General features: G+C 38.3%; 3 protein-coding genes across 3 annotated transcripts; 1 reads left to right on the top strand and 2 right to left on the bottom strand.

Annotated features, from left to right (window-relative positions):
* The first annotated feature begins 6,008 nt into the window (after positions 1-6,008).
* LOC140037114 (abscisic acid receptor PYL9-like) lies at positions 6,009-8,726 on the top strand. Its single transcript, XM_072081252.1, has 3 exons — positions 6,009-6,324; positions 6,966-7,181; positions 8,119-8,726. The coding sequence occupies exons 1-3, from the start codon at positions 6,211-6,213 to the stop codon at positions 8,329-8,331; spliced, it is 543 nt and encodes a 180-aa protein (XP_071937353.1). The 5' UTR covers positions 6,009-6,210; the 3' UTR covers positions 8,332-8,726.
* Positions 8,727-9,531: 805 nt separating this feature from the next.
* On the bottom strand, positions 9,532-16,726 carry LOC113733293 (pentatricopeptide repeat-containing protein At4g01030, mitochondrial). Its single transcript, XM_072081251.1, is given in 4 exon segments — positions 9,532-10,823; positions 10,826-11,063; positions 11,065-11,480; positions 16,290-16,726. Coding segments are annotated over 4 exon segments (1,248 nt in total). The 5' UTR covers positions 16,360-16,726; the 3' UTR covers positions 9,532-10,299.
* On the bottom strand, positions 14,160-16,295 carry LOC113733294 (protein WHAT'S THIS FACTOR 1 homolog, chloroplastic). The gene has a single exon (XM_027259600.2). It carries the CDS (start codon positions 16,162-16,164, stop codon positions 14,569-14,571), a length of 1,596 nt encoding a protein of 531 aa, XP_027115401.1. The 5' UTR covers positions 16,165-16,295; the 3' UTR covers positions 14,160-14,568.
* Positions 16,727-17,213: the final 487 nt, after the last annotated feature.

Below are 17,213 nucleotides of genomic sequence, written 5' to 3'. Positions count from 1 at the left end.
AAAATATCTTCCACCTGAATTTGATGTTGGAAACTCAAGTAGATGTCACTTGCTAGATATGCGATGATTTGATTAAAAGAAGATTGATACCGTGATTAGGGGGAGGGATGGGTCCAGGTCCATTGCTTTCAATCAACGCGGATGGATAAGGCCTAATATTTCCATTTGCTTCTATGCTTAATGGCCCTGTCACGAATTCAACTTCTGACTTTTGCTTGTCATTCTTCCCTTGCCCCTTGTTCCCTTGTTTTTGTTTTTGTTTTTGTTTTTGTTTTCCAAACAACGATGATAACAATTTGTATAATCTAATCAATATTATTATTCCCTTGCCTCTATACGACCTGTACCAAACCCGGCATGTTAATGCATGGTTGCTTGTTCTCGAACAAATTTACTAAGGATTTTTTAACGAATATTTAATAAACATTCGTTAACAAATCTAAATTTCACATAACCTGTCGTGTATATACACATACTAACAATTATCATTCTTCTTTATATTTATACATTTTTTTCTAATTATTTTTTATTTTTTTCAAACATTCATTTGAAATACATCTTAACCAATGTCCAATATACGCGCGTGTTAGACAGACTCATTTAGTAAGTCGCTTGTTTAAAGCAACGTTCAGGTGTATCACAGGTGCAAAATGCAACAATGACGGTCCATCGTCGTAGGCTTGACCGAGTCAATGGTTTAATTGATATCCGCGTTATAAAAGTGGAATGTCATGTTGCCTCGCTACCACTAAGGTGGTTTTACCATATAATTTTCCAATATTTTATATGTTTAATTTTACTTTGCGCTCTTCAATTATATTCAGACTTATACTTTGATCCCTAAACTTTAAAATGTGATATTTTAGTCTCCAACATATAGAATTTATCACACTTAAGTAAATTCTTTTTCCACTTTAGCCCTTAAAGTATGAAATCTATCTCATCTAAATATAATATTAGTCACACTTTAGGTATTGAAGCACAAAAGATTTTATACTTTATGTACTAATATGAAACATATTTTACTCAAGTAAGATATATAAAGTTTATACTTTAAGGTCTAAATTATCCCATTTTAAAATTTAAGAATCAAAGTGAGAATCTAAGAGTACTTGAAGCGGCGGAAAGTGGTATTAACCCATATTTCTATTCATACGAAAGAGGGCAGTTGTGATGATCTAAGTTTAACTCCTTACTTAATTAGGACTACAGGTGTCAAAATGAGTGGCTCGAACAGGTTTTGGCATGTTATAATTGAATAATGGGTATAAATGAATCAACTCATTTATATCCATTTAATAAATGGGTATATGTATACTCAATTACTCATTTATGAGTCATTTAAAATTCTATTCTTTATTTTTTCATACGTTGTTTTACAAAAGATAACTGTATTTTATTGTTATTACATCAGTAAGAAATTCAAATTTATTTACTTAATACTCACTAAAAGTTTAATTTAAATATATAATTATATTTAAATAAGCATAAATGAGTGAGTCGAATCAATCCACTACCCACTAATTAGATATATTTAATTGACGGGTCTAAAAGGGTTATTAGTGGGCGATTTTTGATGAGTTAATATAATAGGATTGTAATTGATACCTCTAGAATCATGGATCACTTCTTATGTGGCTTATCTTTTACGAGAGTGGGTGTGGAAAAGATAAAATTAAAAGTTTTCTTCTCTTTTTTTTTTTGGGATAAATCGTAGTATTATCCGTTTTGCATTTTATCTTTACCGTTCTAGTGGCTTTGCTGAGTGAAGCAGCGAGTGCATTTACATCATTGGAGAAGTTCAGTTGGCTTCATTTCAAGCAAGCATATATATATGCCTCACTTCTAAGTTGACGAAGGAATGATTCACTGTCAGAGCTAACGAGATTCACTTTTCACGCAGTCGAGCAAAGTGATGGTCTCTGGTGCCGTTTTGACAAAAAAAGGGCAGTAATATTAATTATTATTTATTAAGTGAAAAAATTGAGGCGTAGAGATTAAAATGAGAGTGTGAATATATTCCCTAAAAAACAAAAGGAGAAGAAGAGAGAAATGATTGGAACTGGTCAATCGTACCAAAAGCGTTTTCTTCAATTTGAAGGAAAAAAAAAAAAAGGGCGGAGACTAAGGAAGGAACAAAGGGATAATAGTCATAGAAAAAGCAATGGTCAATTATGTTCGGCTTCAACCAATAGTAATCTGCCTCCTGGATCAGTCATCATTTGAGAAAAAGGTACTGTAGTAAACTTTTTGAGATCAGAAATTCCTCGTCTCCAATCTGCATGAGAATTTTTTTTCGGATTTTAAGAAGCCAATTGTTTTCCAACACGAGTTTGAGTACGGGATTTCAATGCCAGATTCTAGGAACACCGGAAATGGGCCAGCATCCGAAATAATTTGATTGGACTTGCAGCATGCCACCTATAGAGCTGGGCCAGACAACGCTTTTGTACCGTCCCTTTCTTATTCTTTTTTTTTTTTTGTCGAAACGATAGATGTTCTATAACCTAATCTAAGGAGAAGGGAAGGGGGTTCGATGTGAGTACAGATTCCATCGATGAAGGTCAATTAAGACCGCCATAAAGTGTGACAAAATTGTGGGAGGCAGGGATTGAACCCCTGACCTCCAGCATCACCTTTAATGGTGATGACCACTGGATCAAATGGCAGTGACCGTCCTTTTCTTATTCAAGTTTTGTTTTTTTTCCCCTGCATGCTCAAATAACGCACTGTAATACTAGTAATAGGAATATACCATTTCCAAGTTCAGGCAGGCGAATAAAGTTGGGACAATTAATTGAACAAAATTGACTTTTTTGATTGATTATTAGACATAATCCAGATAGCCACGCGTAGACATAATCTTAATATGGACTGTGATCATATTTTTTGGCTTCCATCTTCTTCATAAAATAGTCGCGAGTTATTACTAAGAGATGTTTGAGCTGATTTAGAAGTATTTCCTTGAGACGCATTTATCTAACTCTGCCATCATTAAGGTTGAGGTTTCAAAATTTAAAACACGATCATCATCGGTGGGGGTCGTGGGTGACACCCATGTAGTTTTTGGACTATTAATTCTGTCAGAATTTGCTGACACCCGTTTAGTGTAATGCATGGGTGTAGATAAAGATCAATCATCAATGTGGTGGAGGTCAGCATTTATTCTTGTCCTTGAAAAGACCTACATTTCAAGTTCTCCTTCTAGCAACTGAATCTCCTATGCTACGGTATAAAGGTGACTTAAAAGTTAAAAACAGGATATTTTGATCCATTTGCAAGTATTTTTAAAGCAAAGAAGGTAAAAATGATACAAGAAAGAATTTGCACTACTCTATTGCAAAGATGCAGGTGCTGCTTGTCGCAACCTTTTTCTTTTTTTCAATCCTTTGAATTGACATCAATGTAAGTTGGCTCGTTTAGTATGATCGAGCTGACTTTTCTAATAAAAATAATGCGTGTCCAATTTCGTTATTGATGTGAGAAGTCCATTGGTGGAACTTTTGTAAGAATCTCTGTAGAAATCATGGGAGTAAAACTCACGTAATCTTTCATTTTTTACCCAAAAAATAAAGAACTTTGAATTGCCAAAGCATGTCGCTGTCAGTGTGAGTGAAAACAGATGAATCCAGTAGCAACATTAACATTGATCGACCAAGTAAACTCGGTGAGGAGTCCAGTAGGCGTGGGATATTATGCGCCATTGGTTGTAGACCCCATTCATTCAACTGCTGAAGAGCATGCCAAAAAAAAAAAAAGGGGTCGGTACTTTTTACTCCATTAGCCACACCAACGCTGTGAGATGGGGGGGAGCAAGAAGGATGGACTGACGACTTTGCATCATTAATGGAGACCATATCAGTACCGTACCATATGACAAATATTTTGGAACATGTGTGCTAGTACACGATAATAGAGCTCGCCACGGTAGGGGTGGTCTTGATTCTTGGTTTGAACCGTTTCACAAAAACAAGCCGTGCACATGGTGGTGCTCCACTAGCGGGCTCTAGTGTTGATCCTCAGCCACGATCATGTGAAACCAGGGGCCTGTTTGGAAGCCAGGTTTTTGGACAAGTTTTTTACCTAGAAGTTTTTTAACAACTTTTGCTACAGGAATCCCAAAAAATCTTTTCAAAGATTTTTACCTACACATTTCAAAATACCCAAAACACAAAAAAAAATCTCCTCCCCTTTTTTTCTTCTTCCACCCCTATCCCAACCCACACCACCGCCGGTGTCGACCACCACCGCCGGTGTCGACCACCACCGCCGGTGTCGACCACCACCGCTGTTTCGTCCCCCATCTTGCGGAGATGCGCCTGGCTTGTTGATGGCTGTGGAGAAGGTGCATGCTGGGGAAAGGGCAGGGGGGAGGGGGTCGCGCTGGGGAAAGGGCAGGGGGTGGCGGGGGGAGGGGGTCGCGCTGGGAAAAGGGCAGGGAGGGTGGTGGGGCACAGGGGGTGGCGGGGGAGAGTGGGGGAAAGGGATGGTGGGCATAGGGGGGGGGCGGGGGAGAGCGGGGGAAAGGCGGAGGGAAGGAGAAGGGGAAAGGGAGGAGAGGGGTGGCGCGGAGGTGGCGGGCATGAGTTGCTGTTGGGAGGTAACCGGGAGGAAAGAAAGAAAGAAGAAGAAGAAAAAGGAAGAAGAAGAAGAAGAAGAGAGGAAAGAAAAGAAAAAGGAAAGAAAGAAAAAAAAGAAAAGAAAAAAAAAGTTTTTCACTTTACAAAAATTTCTACAAAACTTTTTGAAAAACTTCTACAATGCACTACACTAAAGTTTTAGACAAACTCCCAAAAAACTCAAGTTTCAAACAGGGCCAGGGTCAGGGGGGATTACTACAAATGCTAGGCGCTAAAATCCCAACGTTGGAAGACAGAGCAATGACTAATCATTGTACTACTTATAATCCAATCACCACGAGACACGCGTACGAAAAAGATTAGAAAAAAAAAAGAAGTCAATATCAAAATCAAATATTGGGACATAAAAACAAAATTTACCAGAGTACTGGTCATGTGAGAAGATGCAGTTATATTATTGGGTGCATTCATGTATCTAGTACTGATCATGTGAGATGATGCAGTTATATTATTGGGTGCATTCATGTATCTAGTATGTATCAAAGTATATCTAACTTGTCTTTTTACCATTTGCACGCTTGGAGACTCCGAACAGTCAGAAAAAAAATATTTCTCATAAGGTTTCAAAAGTTCGGCACTGCAGACTGAACACTACTAGTAGAGAAAGCCAAAAGTACTAGCATCGAATTGGAAGCCAAGAAATGAGTATCTAAAAATATAATAATATTCCTCCTTGGGGATAAAATCGGGTATTTACTAATGATAGTACGTACTTACATGACAAATGGCAAATGATTTTTTTTTTTTTACATTACTGAATTAGCTCTTGTTAAAATATTCTTAAAAATTTGTAGGAGTTTACACACAAAGATTCTTTTGTAGTTTAATTAACCCCTTCAAAATAAGTACAGATTATCGATCTAAGCAAATGTTGTTCATTCCACCCACAAAAATAGTAGTGTACTATTACTATTTACCTGAGCAGAGCATTTCGTGGTAACTAAGGAGTGTTTAGTTTATTACCTCTCTATCTTCCATTTATGTACCGGCATAGAAGTGGGGAAACTGATGCACTTCTAAAATAAAAACACATACTAATAATTTTTGTACTGGAGAACAATAACGACATGCATGCAGGTTGAGTTGAGGTAGGTCATGGAGATAAGGTTGTTTAATAGGAAGAATAAAACGTGAATAAAAAAGTGGAGGGCCCTTTCTACCAATTGGGGATGGGAAGGAGTAGGTTTGGTTTGCGTTGTTGGGGGCCTCTCTATTTCTGTTTTTCTACTCCCATTGGTTGGACGGCCGGCGGAGTCTCCCTTGCCCTCTCCCTCCCATTCTTGGCATTGAATTTCTTCATTATTATTTACCGGTACTGCTGCTTCTAGGACTAGGAGTAGTAGATAAACTGATAAACATATCTTCTTTGAGCCACTTACAAGTCAAGACTCTCCGCATTTATTACCTTTCGAGTCTGCTCTCTCTCCTCTCTATCTCTCTCTCTCATATTTTTCGTGTTAACTTTACCCAAACACAAGGAGCCGAAACAATTGCTTGTAGAGCCTTTTCTTTGCTAGACAGAACCCAAAAATAACTGGGATTTTTATGATTTTTGGGTAAAGAATTTCATATGGAGGCAGTCAGCTACTTAAACAGAAGAAACCGCATGCAGGGCAGCCACCAGCCCACCGAGCACCCGTGCTCTTCCTCTGTTGTCAAACACATTAGAGCCCCTGTCGATATCGTAATCCCTCCTTCCCTCTTGCTTATTTCTCTCAAAAAAGGGGAAAAAATGGTGCATATTACTGCCTGCAGTCACATACTCCCCTGTATGCTTGTTTTTCTTGATTAAAAATCCAATAGTATATTACAAGATTTTGTCTTTGTTTTTTTTTTCTTATTTCTTGCAAAGGGCTTGCATTAATTTCTTGGAAAATGCAATCCTTACATATAAGTTTGATGATTGGTGGTGCTTCTTGTATTTGATGGGATAAAAGATTCAATTTTTGGTGCTCAGTTTGGCTTCTTGATTGTTTAACCTCAATATATTTACTTCCTTAATGCATCTTTCTTTGATAATTTGACTTTGTAAGGCTTGACACTAGGCGGGTTCGATTTGAATCTTGGTTAATTTTTTATTCTTTTGTGGAAACTCCATTTCTGTGGGTGGATAATTGAGTTTTCTGATTTTTGAGTTTCTTGAATCTTGAATTGGGATTTTAGTCGGGTTTCGTTTGCTTGACAAGAAAGTCACATAGTCTGGAAAAAGGGATTTTGAATTCTGGTCCCCTTCACCTAAACATCGTATACAATTGTATTTGATACTATTTACTTGAAGGGTATTCAAATTTATCAAGACATTTGATGTTTTGTACTTGGGTGTAGGTTTGGTCACTGGTGAGGAGATTTGATCAGCCACAGAGGTATAAGCCCTTTGTTAGCACGTGCATTGTGAAAGGTGACCTTAAGATTGGGAGTGTTAGAGAGGTGAATGTGAGGTCAGGGCTTCCTGCAACCACCAGCACTGAAAGATTGGAACTTCTTGATGATGAGAAGCACATTCTTGGGATCAAGATTGTTGGTGGTGACCACAGGCTCAAGGTAAGGCCTCAATCCGCTTTCTGCTTGTTTCAAATGGATTGGATTTGTGGTTCTTCCGGAAGAAAAGAATGACGAGGGTTATGCTATTAACATTGTAATACGAGATGATAAAACGTAAATGATTGTTTTCTACAGTTCAGGTAATTCATAATACTATCGACTAGCATTTTGGTCCATTAAGATGGCTATGGCAGTTACAGACAAAGTGACACTGTTTTCTGGTGTAGTTGAGATGCATTTTTGCTTTTTCTTAAGCTCAACAAAAGGGTAAGAAGTAAGAAAGAACATGTCCGCTCATAAATGGTTGAGCTTTTACTCTCTTACATGTGTACTACACAGTCGTTGCAAGTCCTTTGAGCATGGAGTGATGAATATTTTGACTTAGTGGTCACTAGAAAAATTTTACAGTCTTAAGGTTTCTTTCTTGGTTTTATCCTTAAATGAAATCTAGACTGTTCAGACATCTGTAATTGGTGTTTTATCTCTTGGCAAGAAATTTCGGAATCTAATTCACAAGTTCCTTGAAGTGATTCCTCTAAATTCTAAAAGCCATGTTGTGGTTGCGTTCATCACTCGGTTGCAGAACAACCAGCGAAAGACAGTAGTGTTTGCTGAGTTTTGACTATAATTTGGCTGGTAGATTCATATTGTTTGTATCTGGAAGTAGCAGTTCCTATTTCATCATATTGGCTGTATCTGGAATTAGCATTCCCTGTTTTATTTGCATGGTGTTTGATTGTCTAACATCATATGCAGTTAATCAGATGCTTCTTGTCCCCTACCCCAACATTAAGATACCCCCACTCCTGGAAAAAAAACAAAGGAAGAACTAGGAGGATAATAGTTAAACGTGTTGCAGATCTGTAATGTAGATACTTAGGCACAGCTTACACAGCTTATGCTCACATGGGCCATCCTTTGTTTACTTCTTTTGCAGAACTATTCTTCCATCCTTACCGTGCATCCCGAGATAATTGATGGCAGACCGGGAACAGTTGTCACCGAGTCGTTTGTTGTGGATGTACCACAAGGGAATACTCAAGATGAGACATGCTACTTTGTCAAGGCTTTGATCAATTGCAACCTCAAATCTTTAGCTGATGTCTCTGAGAGGATGGCGATGCAGGAAAACATTATGCCCATCAACTGAACTTGAGCTGGTCATAGGAATAATGGAACCTGGTGACTCTGTCAAGAGGTTCCATAGGAAAATGCTGGGCAGATTTGATTGAGCGGATCAATTTTGCTTCCATTGGTCATTTCTTTTCAATTTCAACTGCTTCTGGGAGTGAGAACTTTAGCAGCGCTGGTATTTAGTGGATATAGGAAATTAGTTTATCTGCTTCCGTTATGTTCCTGGATTGGCTGTTTGAAGTGTCTGTGCTATGTATTGTAAATATTGTGTATATATATATATATATATATGTGGGTATCAAACTATTAATGCTCTAGTCTGGAAACTTTGACCGTGGCGCGTCTTGTTGCCTTTCCTTGTTTAGGGTAGTATCAAGAGAAAATAAACCTGTGGCCGCTGTTTCTTTGTTACGGTGCTTGATTATTCCTGGGCTTGATAAGTTGTTGGTGCTTCTAAAATGTTGATGTTTCTCGCTGCTATTGATGGTTTCATGTAGATGTTGGTAAAGAGAAATTTCCCACTTTGATAAAGCAAAGAAAAGGCGTAAACTAATTGTGTTGTCCGGTCCTAATTTTTGTGTTTTAGGATGAAGACAAATCGTAATGCTAAATGACCTTTACCTTTTCAACTTGATATATCTTTCCCAGAGCAGAGAACCTAATAAGTGCTCTTTATGGCTAGTTACTTCTACCCGGGGGAACATACCATAAAAAAGAAGAACTTCTGAGAAGTCTTGGGGATTCGGCTTGAGATAACTAAGGGACCGTACGACAATCGGTAGAGCCATCAATTGAAATATTAGACCAACACTAGGGCAGGCCCACCGTACTTTGATCTAAAATTAGCTTCTTAAATACGCTGGCATTAGATAAAATCATGAAAGTCAAGTCAACGGCGATCAAAAGCTCGAGTATGGTACCACCCGAGTTCGGCTCAACTCAACAGCATTCTTAATCTATACATTAAGCATCCCTTGTCTATACATTAAGCAATTTTGGTACTACTCGACAGCATCCCCATTAATTCAAGGGACCAAGTTTAACCTGGAACTTAAAACTAATGCTGTAGTTAATCAAACTAACACCAAAATTGAACAGTTGGAATGGTTTCTGAAGTGTACTGGTTCTATGCATTTTATTGAAGTGAAATTTGGAGTGCAACACCAACATCAAGGAAATCAAGCAAAGATAATTAGAAATCAGAAATTTAAAAAGATGTAGAAAACTAAAAAGAAATTAGTACCACTTGTCTTCTGAATTCATTAAATTAAAAGATTGCTCTAAAAGAAGACCGAAATTGAAATATATACCAAATTTACAATACAGACCATCAATAGTATGGAACTGTTTGACAAAACTACTTCTATCTCAAGAAGATATTATGGCCATGGACGTATGTTTGTAATTTCGTGGGTTTTCCATGCGGGAAGCTCTCTTTTTTCAAGATAATCAAGTTGCAGAAGTCGCACCAACTGCAATTATCTCAGTATAGGAGAGTTTCAGCTCGGCTAGTGGTGGAGTGGTGTCCGTGTCGTTTTCCATCTTAATCCTTCAAGGTTGCCAGTTTCTTGCTGCCATAGATGCTTAAAAGACTTCACCAACAATATGAAATTAACACATAAATTCTGATATAAAGGCCAAGTGTCGAACCTGATACCTATTTGTGCAAACAATGCAGCCCAACAACCAGTAATGCTGCATTTTATGTATTCCAGTATGCTATTCAAGTAGATAAAAGAGGAGAATCAAGAGTTAACTGTCATGTATTTTCTTGGTTTTGTTTACTTCATGGATTTGGCTTGGTTCATTGCTCCCCAGGAATATCTATGTTCAGCATCCTACTGTTCCTTCATCTCATTTTACTGCCTGCTGTGCAGATTAGCTTTGTCTCAGCCAAGATGAAATATCTTTTAGATCTTATTCTTAGTTTTACTGGAACTGTTAACTTGGTGCATAAAGGAAGAAGCAAATTACTGAAACACGATCACCAGAAGTCGTTGCATGAACATTCACCATCCGAGAAATGATGAAAACAAAGACCATCTTTGAGAAAGATATCTCGTCTTCTCAACAAAGAGATATATTTCACCAGTGTGTGACAGTCTAAACAAGTTCTTGTGCTCTTAATCACCCTTGTTGGTATGCTATCTTTTGTTTGGATTGACCCAAATGTAATTGCCAATTTCTCGGTGTGGCTAAGCAATAGCTTCTCCTTTTCCCTTGTGTTAACGTTCTGGTAGACACATTCAGTAGCAGGCACATACCCCAAATTCTTCATCTCAGAAATCAACTGATATAACTCAAAATGGATCTCCCCTTTATCTGGATGTGGTTTTCCTAGAGCAGAGAATATGTGAACCGTTTGGTTCAGTTGTATCCAGCTCCAAACATGACCAACTTTGACACGGTTAGCTTCCATCAACTCTCCGATGCGATCCACATCCTTCCATCTGTCTAGGGCTGAATATAGATTCATAGTTAGCAGCCAGACATAGTTAAAAAGCTTTGTGCTGCAATCTCTCCAAGCTCCAAGTTTTTGTGGATTCGGCATGATGAAAGGAAAGCCCCCCAAACTGTAGCATCTGGCAACATTGGCATTTTGTGAATTAGGTCCCATGCTTCGTCAAGATACCCAGCCCTTCCAAGTAGATCAACCATGCAAGAGTAATGCTCAATTGTAGGTATTATCCCATAATCCATCTCCATACCGTCAAAATACTCCTAGGCCTCATTTATCAAGCCAGAGTTCCTTGCAGCCAGAGAGGACAGCTGTCAAGGTTATGGCATCAGGCTTAACATCTCTGCCTTGCATTTCTCGAAAAAGTGAAATTGCATCCTTTCCAAGGCTGTATGTTGCTAAACCCCCGATCATGGCATTCCAAGAAGTTAATGTCTTGTTCTCAATTTTCTGAAAAACCTCATAGCCATTTTTTAAGCTGCCACGCTTACTGTACATGTCAATAAGAGCCGTAGTCACAAATACATCCTGAAGAAAAGCATTTCTGATACTATTGCAGTGTACCTCTTTTCCTTTCTGCAACATAGACAAACCTGCACAAGCTCAAAGTAAGCTTGCTAGTGTGGCTGAGTTTGGTTTGATGCCTACCTTCTGCGTCTCAATGGAATACTTGAGTGCATCCTTGTAATACCCATTCTGTGTACAACCTGATATTAAAGCAGTCCATGAGACAACGTTAGGAGTCAGACCAGAAATTTTCATTTGGCGAATCATGGCCAAGGCTTCCATAACACAGCCTAAAGTTGAATACCCAGAAACCAGAATGTTATAAGTCACTAAATCAGGTTTAAGTGCTTCCTCCTTGATCTGATCCAAAAGATTAAGTGCTTCATCAAAAAGTCCTCTATATACATATCCTGAAATCACACAATTCCAAGTAAAAAAACTCCGGTTCTCCATATTATCAAAGACTCTTTGGGCATTTATTAAATCATCATTCTCTACTACATGTCTAGCAATGAAGCACCTAGATGCGGGTCATAGTCTAGGCCGCTTCTAATGACAAAGCAATGGATTTCCTTCCCAAAACTGAATTGTTCCAATTCAGATATTGCTTGAAGGGCACTAGTTATAGAGCCTGAGTTTGGCTTAAAACCTGCATTTTGCATTTTCCACAGAATGCTTACAACTTCTTGGTACAATCCACAAGCCAAATGCCCAGACATAAGGCAATTTCAGGTTACTATGTCTGGCTTAACGTTTGAAGCTTCCACATCACCAAATATAATATATACCATCCAGTGAATTTGGAACCAGTGCAAGCGGTATTTATAGCTAATAAAGCATGAGCCTTCGATTAGTTACGGTGTGTTTGGTGGGACCTTAATATCCTTCGGGAATCATACATTATTAGCAAGACCAGATCCATTTGATTCCTGATGCAAGTCCACCTAAAGTAAACAAAGATTCGGCCTGCAAAGATAATTAAGAGTCAACCCTTCTGACATAAAGAATAAAGCATCGGATAAAGCATTTCAATTTTCACCCCTACCCACTATATTGATCTCATTATCCCGACGTAAGCACAATTCTTGTGCATAATGATTATTATCAATCTTTTTGTTTAAGCCGGCCGGATATATATATGCCTCAAGTTGGAACGGGTTCTTCTTTATCCTCGACCTTGAGGACAGTGAATTATATTGGACTGGCAAAATAATGTCTGTTTGGCCTTGCTTTTCATATTGACATGCTTTCAATCCGTTCTACCACTAGTCATTAGCCTTAATTAACGGCTCACAAAAGCCTAGTTAATATCCCATGCATCAAAGGAGTTAGAAAAAAATGCTTCCGAGAGTAGGAAAAAAAATGCTTGGTACATACAAAGCTAATTCCCCAATTTTGGCTTCAAAATTTTGTGTCAAATATTCGACCTTATGTCTCTTTCAGTATACAACGGGTTGACAATAAAACTTATAATGCTTGTTTCTTTCGCTAAATCTCTGTGCAGCGCCGCAGAAACCTATGCGGAACACTTCACCCGCATTCTGTAGCTGCCATCTACGAGCAAAGCTGAAACATCTTATTTGTTTCGAAGCTCAGACTTTTCTAGGACATCAGGGCTTCCCGCATCTCCACTGATGAAGTCTATGAACAGAAAACCAGAGCTTGAATATGACACATGTAAATTTGATTTTGATAAGAACAGTCTGCATACATTATTGTTTTTTGGATGTCTTTAGCTCTGTAGAACAAACATGGCAGACGAGATCACTGAATATGGAGAAGGAACGGAACTGGAGGGCAATCACCCTTAAATTTTTTCAAAAAGTCACATTTGTACTGTAATTTGGGTCGGCAAGCTTATAATCTTTATGCTCCTCGAGACTAAAATTACAGGTTTATTAATATATGACATGGAGAGCATATGTTTAGGCCCCAAAATATTGGTTTACGAGTGATTGGATGCCTTGATTGCAGATAAATGAAGAAACAACGGAAGAAAATGAAAGAATACAGCCAACAAGATATCTTGGTTAAATAATTAAGTTGAGGGACGGGAACCATTCTTCAAATGTGTCCAAGAAATCGAACAAAGAGTCTTAACTACAAGGCAGTCCAACGATGGAGGAGGTCGACATTCGTTAACTCTGGAGCTAAAGTCAACGTTTCAGTTCCAAGACTTCCCCTAAAGAAGCCATAACCGGTCGGATACCTAATCAAAATAAACCTAAGATATTTTCGGCTGCTTTGCAAAAGCAACATTATATTCTCTTCAAGAAATGGAAGCAGCTAGTGAATCAGCATAAGGGAATATCCATGAGCTCATGATTGTAGCGATGTTTATAGTCGAGAGAATCCTGGAGTGTCCTGACAACTTCACCCCTTGCCAAAAAGTCTTTATCCATTAACTCTGGTGTAGGAAGTCACTCCTGACCAACGCAGAAAAGCATGCTCACCAAACTTCTTTTTGGAATTGTGTAGCAAACAGATTTACAAATCAAATTGCTCTATTCAAATTTATGAAGCTTGCCATGAACACATAATTTGGCAAACTTTTTTGTGATGAATACATTCCTTTTTCCTTTGGTTACTGCAAAGGACTATTATCCAAATTGAGATTTATAGTCTTCCTAATTCAACGTGGACAAGGTCATCAGAGAAGCAGAGACTGCATGTAAGAACCTCATATAAAAACTACGACAAAAATCTAATACTTGGACTAAGAATGGTTATCAGTTAAGATTTAAACAGTAGGATGCTAGCGCCAGAACTTCCTCAAGGTTAATTGCATGAACTGGAGTAAAATGTAATCAACCACAGCAATTTGTACTTGTAAACAAAGCAAACAAATAAAATGCAGACTTTACTTCTAATTTCAAGAGTTTCGGAAAGAAGTGTGTAGTTCATATCATGGAAATAATATAACATAATATGAACAAGCTGTCAGATGCAGCAGAAATGCAATGCCTGCGAGCTCGGCAAACATCAAGATAAGATCTTCTGCTCTTTTTTACTTAAAAGAAAGATATGCTAAACATTCAATCTTATTCTCCTCCCTCTCTCACTCTCTCTCTCAAGGACCATTTTGACTTTACAGTGGATGTGAAGTCCCAAAACTTAGTCTCTGAGAAATGCTAACCTTTCAAACAAAGTGCCTAACACTCTTCTCCGCTGTTATGAACCTCGTGCAAACCCAATGTTGAAAGGATAGCACACCTTTTGTCACTCTCCCAGGGCACAGGGCCTTTCAAAAATATGAAAGCCTCTTGCATTTTAAAACACTCCATGAGTTTACCAGCGTTCTCTTGGCCGGCCATCTGGAAAGACTGGAACAAGAGGCTTATCTTCTTTCTCTGAGTCATCTATTTTCCTGCTTTGTTTGTGTGCTTCAAGGTTCATAATTCCATCATCACCATTTAAGTCTGGGGATAAATCATCTTCATCACTGCTCCAATTGTCTTCAAAATCTAGATCATCTTCATCAAAATCTTCATCATCATCCAATTTATCACCAGCAAAACTATCAATGTCCAACCATTCATCTTCCTCTTCTGCACTGCTTGCCTCTTCTGCCTCACTTCCTTCTTCTCCACCTGTGCCAGTTTTTGGAATGGGCGTTCTTGGGAATCGTGGAACAGCAACAAGGGAACGAAGCTTCTCTTTGATGAGCAAGAGTCTATCTTTTTCTATTAATTGAGAATCACTATATGCTTCACGAAGAAAAACAGAGTCCCTATCCCCTTTAAGAGAGACATAAAACATATCAGGATGCCTAACGAGCATTCCACGAAGCTGCTGAGAAAACCTAAATTCCTCTCGAAAATGAGTCAGGTGGTCCACAAGGGTTCTCTTCTCAACAGTGAGGCTTAATATTTCATGAACAACACCACAAGCATGTTTTTCTTTCTCTATTGTTCCAGATCTCAAATTAGAGAAGTCAGAATAAGGTGAAATGTATGGCATGTCCCTGAACTGAGAAATCCTTCTCATCTCTCCTTTTGAAAGATTAAGACCCCTAGGTAACTTCACTCTACTGAATTTCAGTGGCCTATCAATAATCAAATTTCTCTCTTCCAGCTCTCTTTCCCGATTCTCCTCTTCTGCAAGCTCTGCAGCAGAGACAGCAAGCTCAGGATCCCAATGAGTTAACTCCAACGCCTGTCCCCGCCCAGTAGACACAACCTTGAAATATTGTGGGTATCGCTGGCATATCGTGTCACAAAACTCTAAAGGAAGCCCAATATCATTCTTCAAGTGGGCAATCTTCTCCAAAAGAATCCGCTTATCAGCTGACATCATCAACAATTTCCTCAACTTGACAACTAGGAGATCCTCCATCTCATTCTTAATCTTCATTTCCTCTAAATATAGCCTCTCCGCCTCAGGAGTCAACTTAAACCTAAGCGAATAAGCCCCTTCTTCCACGATCTCAAACACAGCTGGAAACTTCCTCAACAATGCGATAAATCGCCTTTTCTTATCCAGACCTAATGCTCTTCTAAACCTACCTAAATGACGAAGCGCCATTATCCTATCAGGCTGACTCATCAAAATCTTCCTAATTTTTAAAACCAATTTGAGCTTCTTATCCCTTTGGATTACATTATCAAGAGGAAGCTCTTTCCTCCTCTTCACAGCACCTGACCTTATAGGCAAGAGGGGCACATGGGTTCTCCTTGAATCACCCCAAAAGTCATTTTTTTCCTGGAAAACCAAACTTTCACCCAAAAATAGTGTCTTTTCCAAGTTTCTTCTACAAACTGAGAAAGGTGTCCTCAAAGAACATTGGGGCTTTTGACGTAAATAGGATTCATAGGAGATGCAAAATGGAAAAGCAGCAACGGGTGGTGAAATCTTGTGGGGAGATAACAAGAAATTACGTTCCATTTTGTCAGTTTATTTCCAGAAATATGCATCAAACACGTTTTTCAGCCAATAAGCTAACATCAGAGAGCAATTACAATGGCATACAAATGAATAAATTCGTCAAGAAAGCTGAAGATTTAACTGACCTTGTTGGGCTTGGAAATGGGTAAATGAAGTTTGAAGATGAGAAAATGATTGACTTTGGGTAGGGTTCATCAGCTAAACCCCTTTGTGCAGATATTTCTCTTGTTATCTTCGTGTTTACAAAAAGCAGTCGAGGGTTAAAATTGTCCATGTCATGAACCCTTAGTTGCAACAACGCCGTACTGACCCCAAAAAAAAAAAAAAGAACCATTAGTTGCAAGCTTAAGGGCTTGTTTGGATTGCCATTTATCCAAGCTTCTTGAAGCTAACAAAAAACGAACAATTGAAGTCGTCTAATGGTTAAGTCCCCTGGGCGCCTTCAAAAGTTGCCGGCTTTTGAAGGTTACTCGAGGATCTAGGTTTAATTGTCGCCCTTTTTACTTTGGTATGAAAATGTCAGGAAGTCGTCTAATATTCTAAAGGAGCTTTGCAATAATGGTTGGACTTATAGTAGTGCAAATACGTGGCAGTGAATATATAGTGTGTGTCTATATATATATATATTAGTGATGAATATATATCTTAAATAATTTGTTTCGATTCTAGACCATAATCACTCTAAAATTTCATAGGTGAATTTTATATAGCTACTACTATTACAGATTGCAGCTTGAGTTAATTTCAAAAGATAATATACACCAAATCTCATGAATAAATATAAGGATTAATTACATTTTGTTCTCTTGAACTTGACCCTTAACGACACATTGCCTCCATAAACTCCAAATGTATACACTTTATCCCTCATGATTGATCTGTTAACGGGTTAAGATGAAGAAGGTATATTTTGTTTGACGAAAATGTTCCTAACTAATTTTTGAACGTGTAGTAATTGTAACCCTAACAAATGTCTATTTTTACAATAGTTGCTAAATTCATTTTAAGAAGACTACACCATATATTTTGTCTTGTAGCAATTTACCAAA

This window comes from Coffea arabica, chromosome 2e, assembly GCF_036785885.1.
Source record: "Coffea arabica cultivar ET-39 chromosome 2e, Coffea Arabica ET-39 HiFi, whole genome shotgun sequence".
NCBI classification, from domain to species: Eukaryota; Viridiplantae; Streptophyta; class Magnoliopsida; order Gentianales; family Rubiaceae; genus Coffea; species Coffea arabica.
This window is presented reverse-complemented; position numbering and strand designations above follow the sequence as displayed.

Bases quoted from the DNA above. Each gene is read 5' to 3' on its own strand.
- LOC140037114 (XM_072081252.1), top strand. From the start codon at position 6,211: ATGGAGGCAGTCAGCTACTTAAACAGAAGAAACCGCATGCAGGGCAGC. The intron at 6,325-6,965 runs GTAATCCCTCCT...ACTTGGGTGTAG, and splicing joins TTAGAGCCCCTGTCGATATC to GTTTGGTCACTGGTGAGGAG. The intron at 7,182-8,118 runs GTAAGGCCTCAA...CTTCTTTTGCAG, and splicing joins GTGGTGACCACAGGCTCAAG to AACTATTCTTCCATCCTTAC.
- LOC113733294 (XM_027259600.2), bottom strand. From the start codon at position 16,164: ATGGAACGTAATTTCTTGTTATCTCCCCACAAGATTTCACCACCCGTT.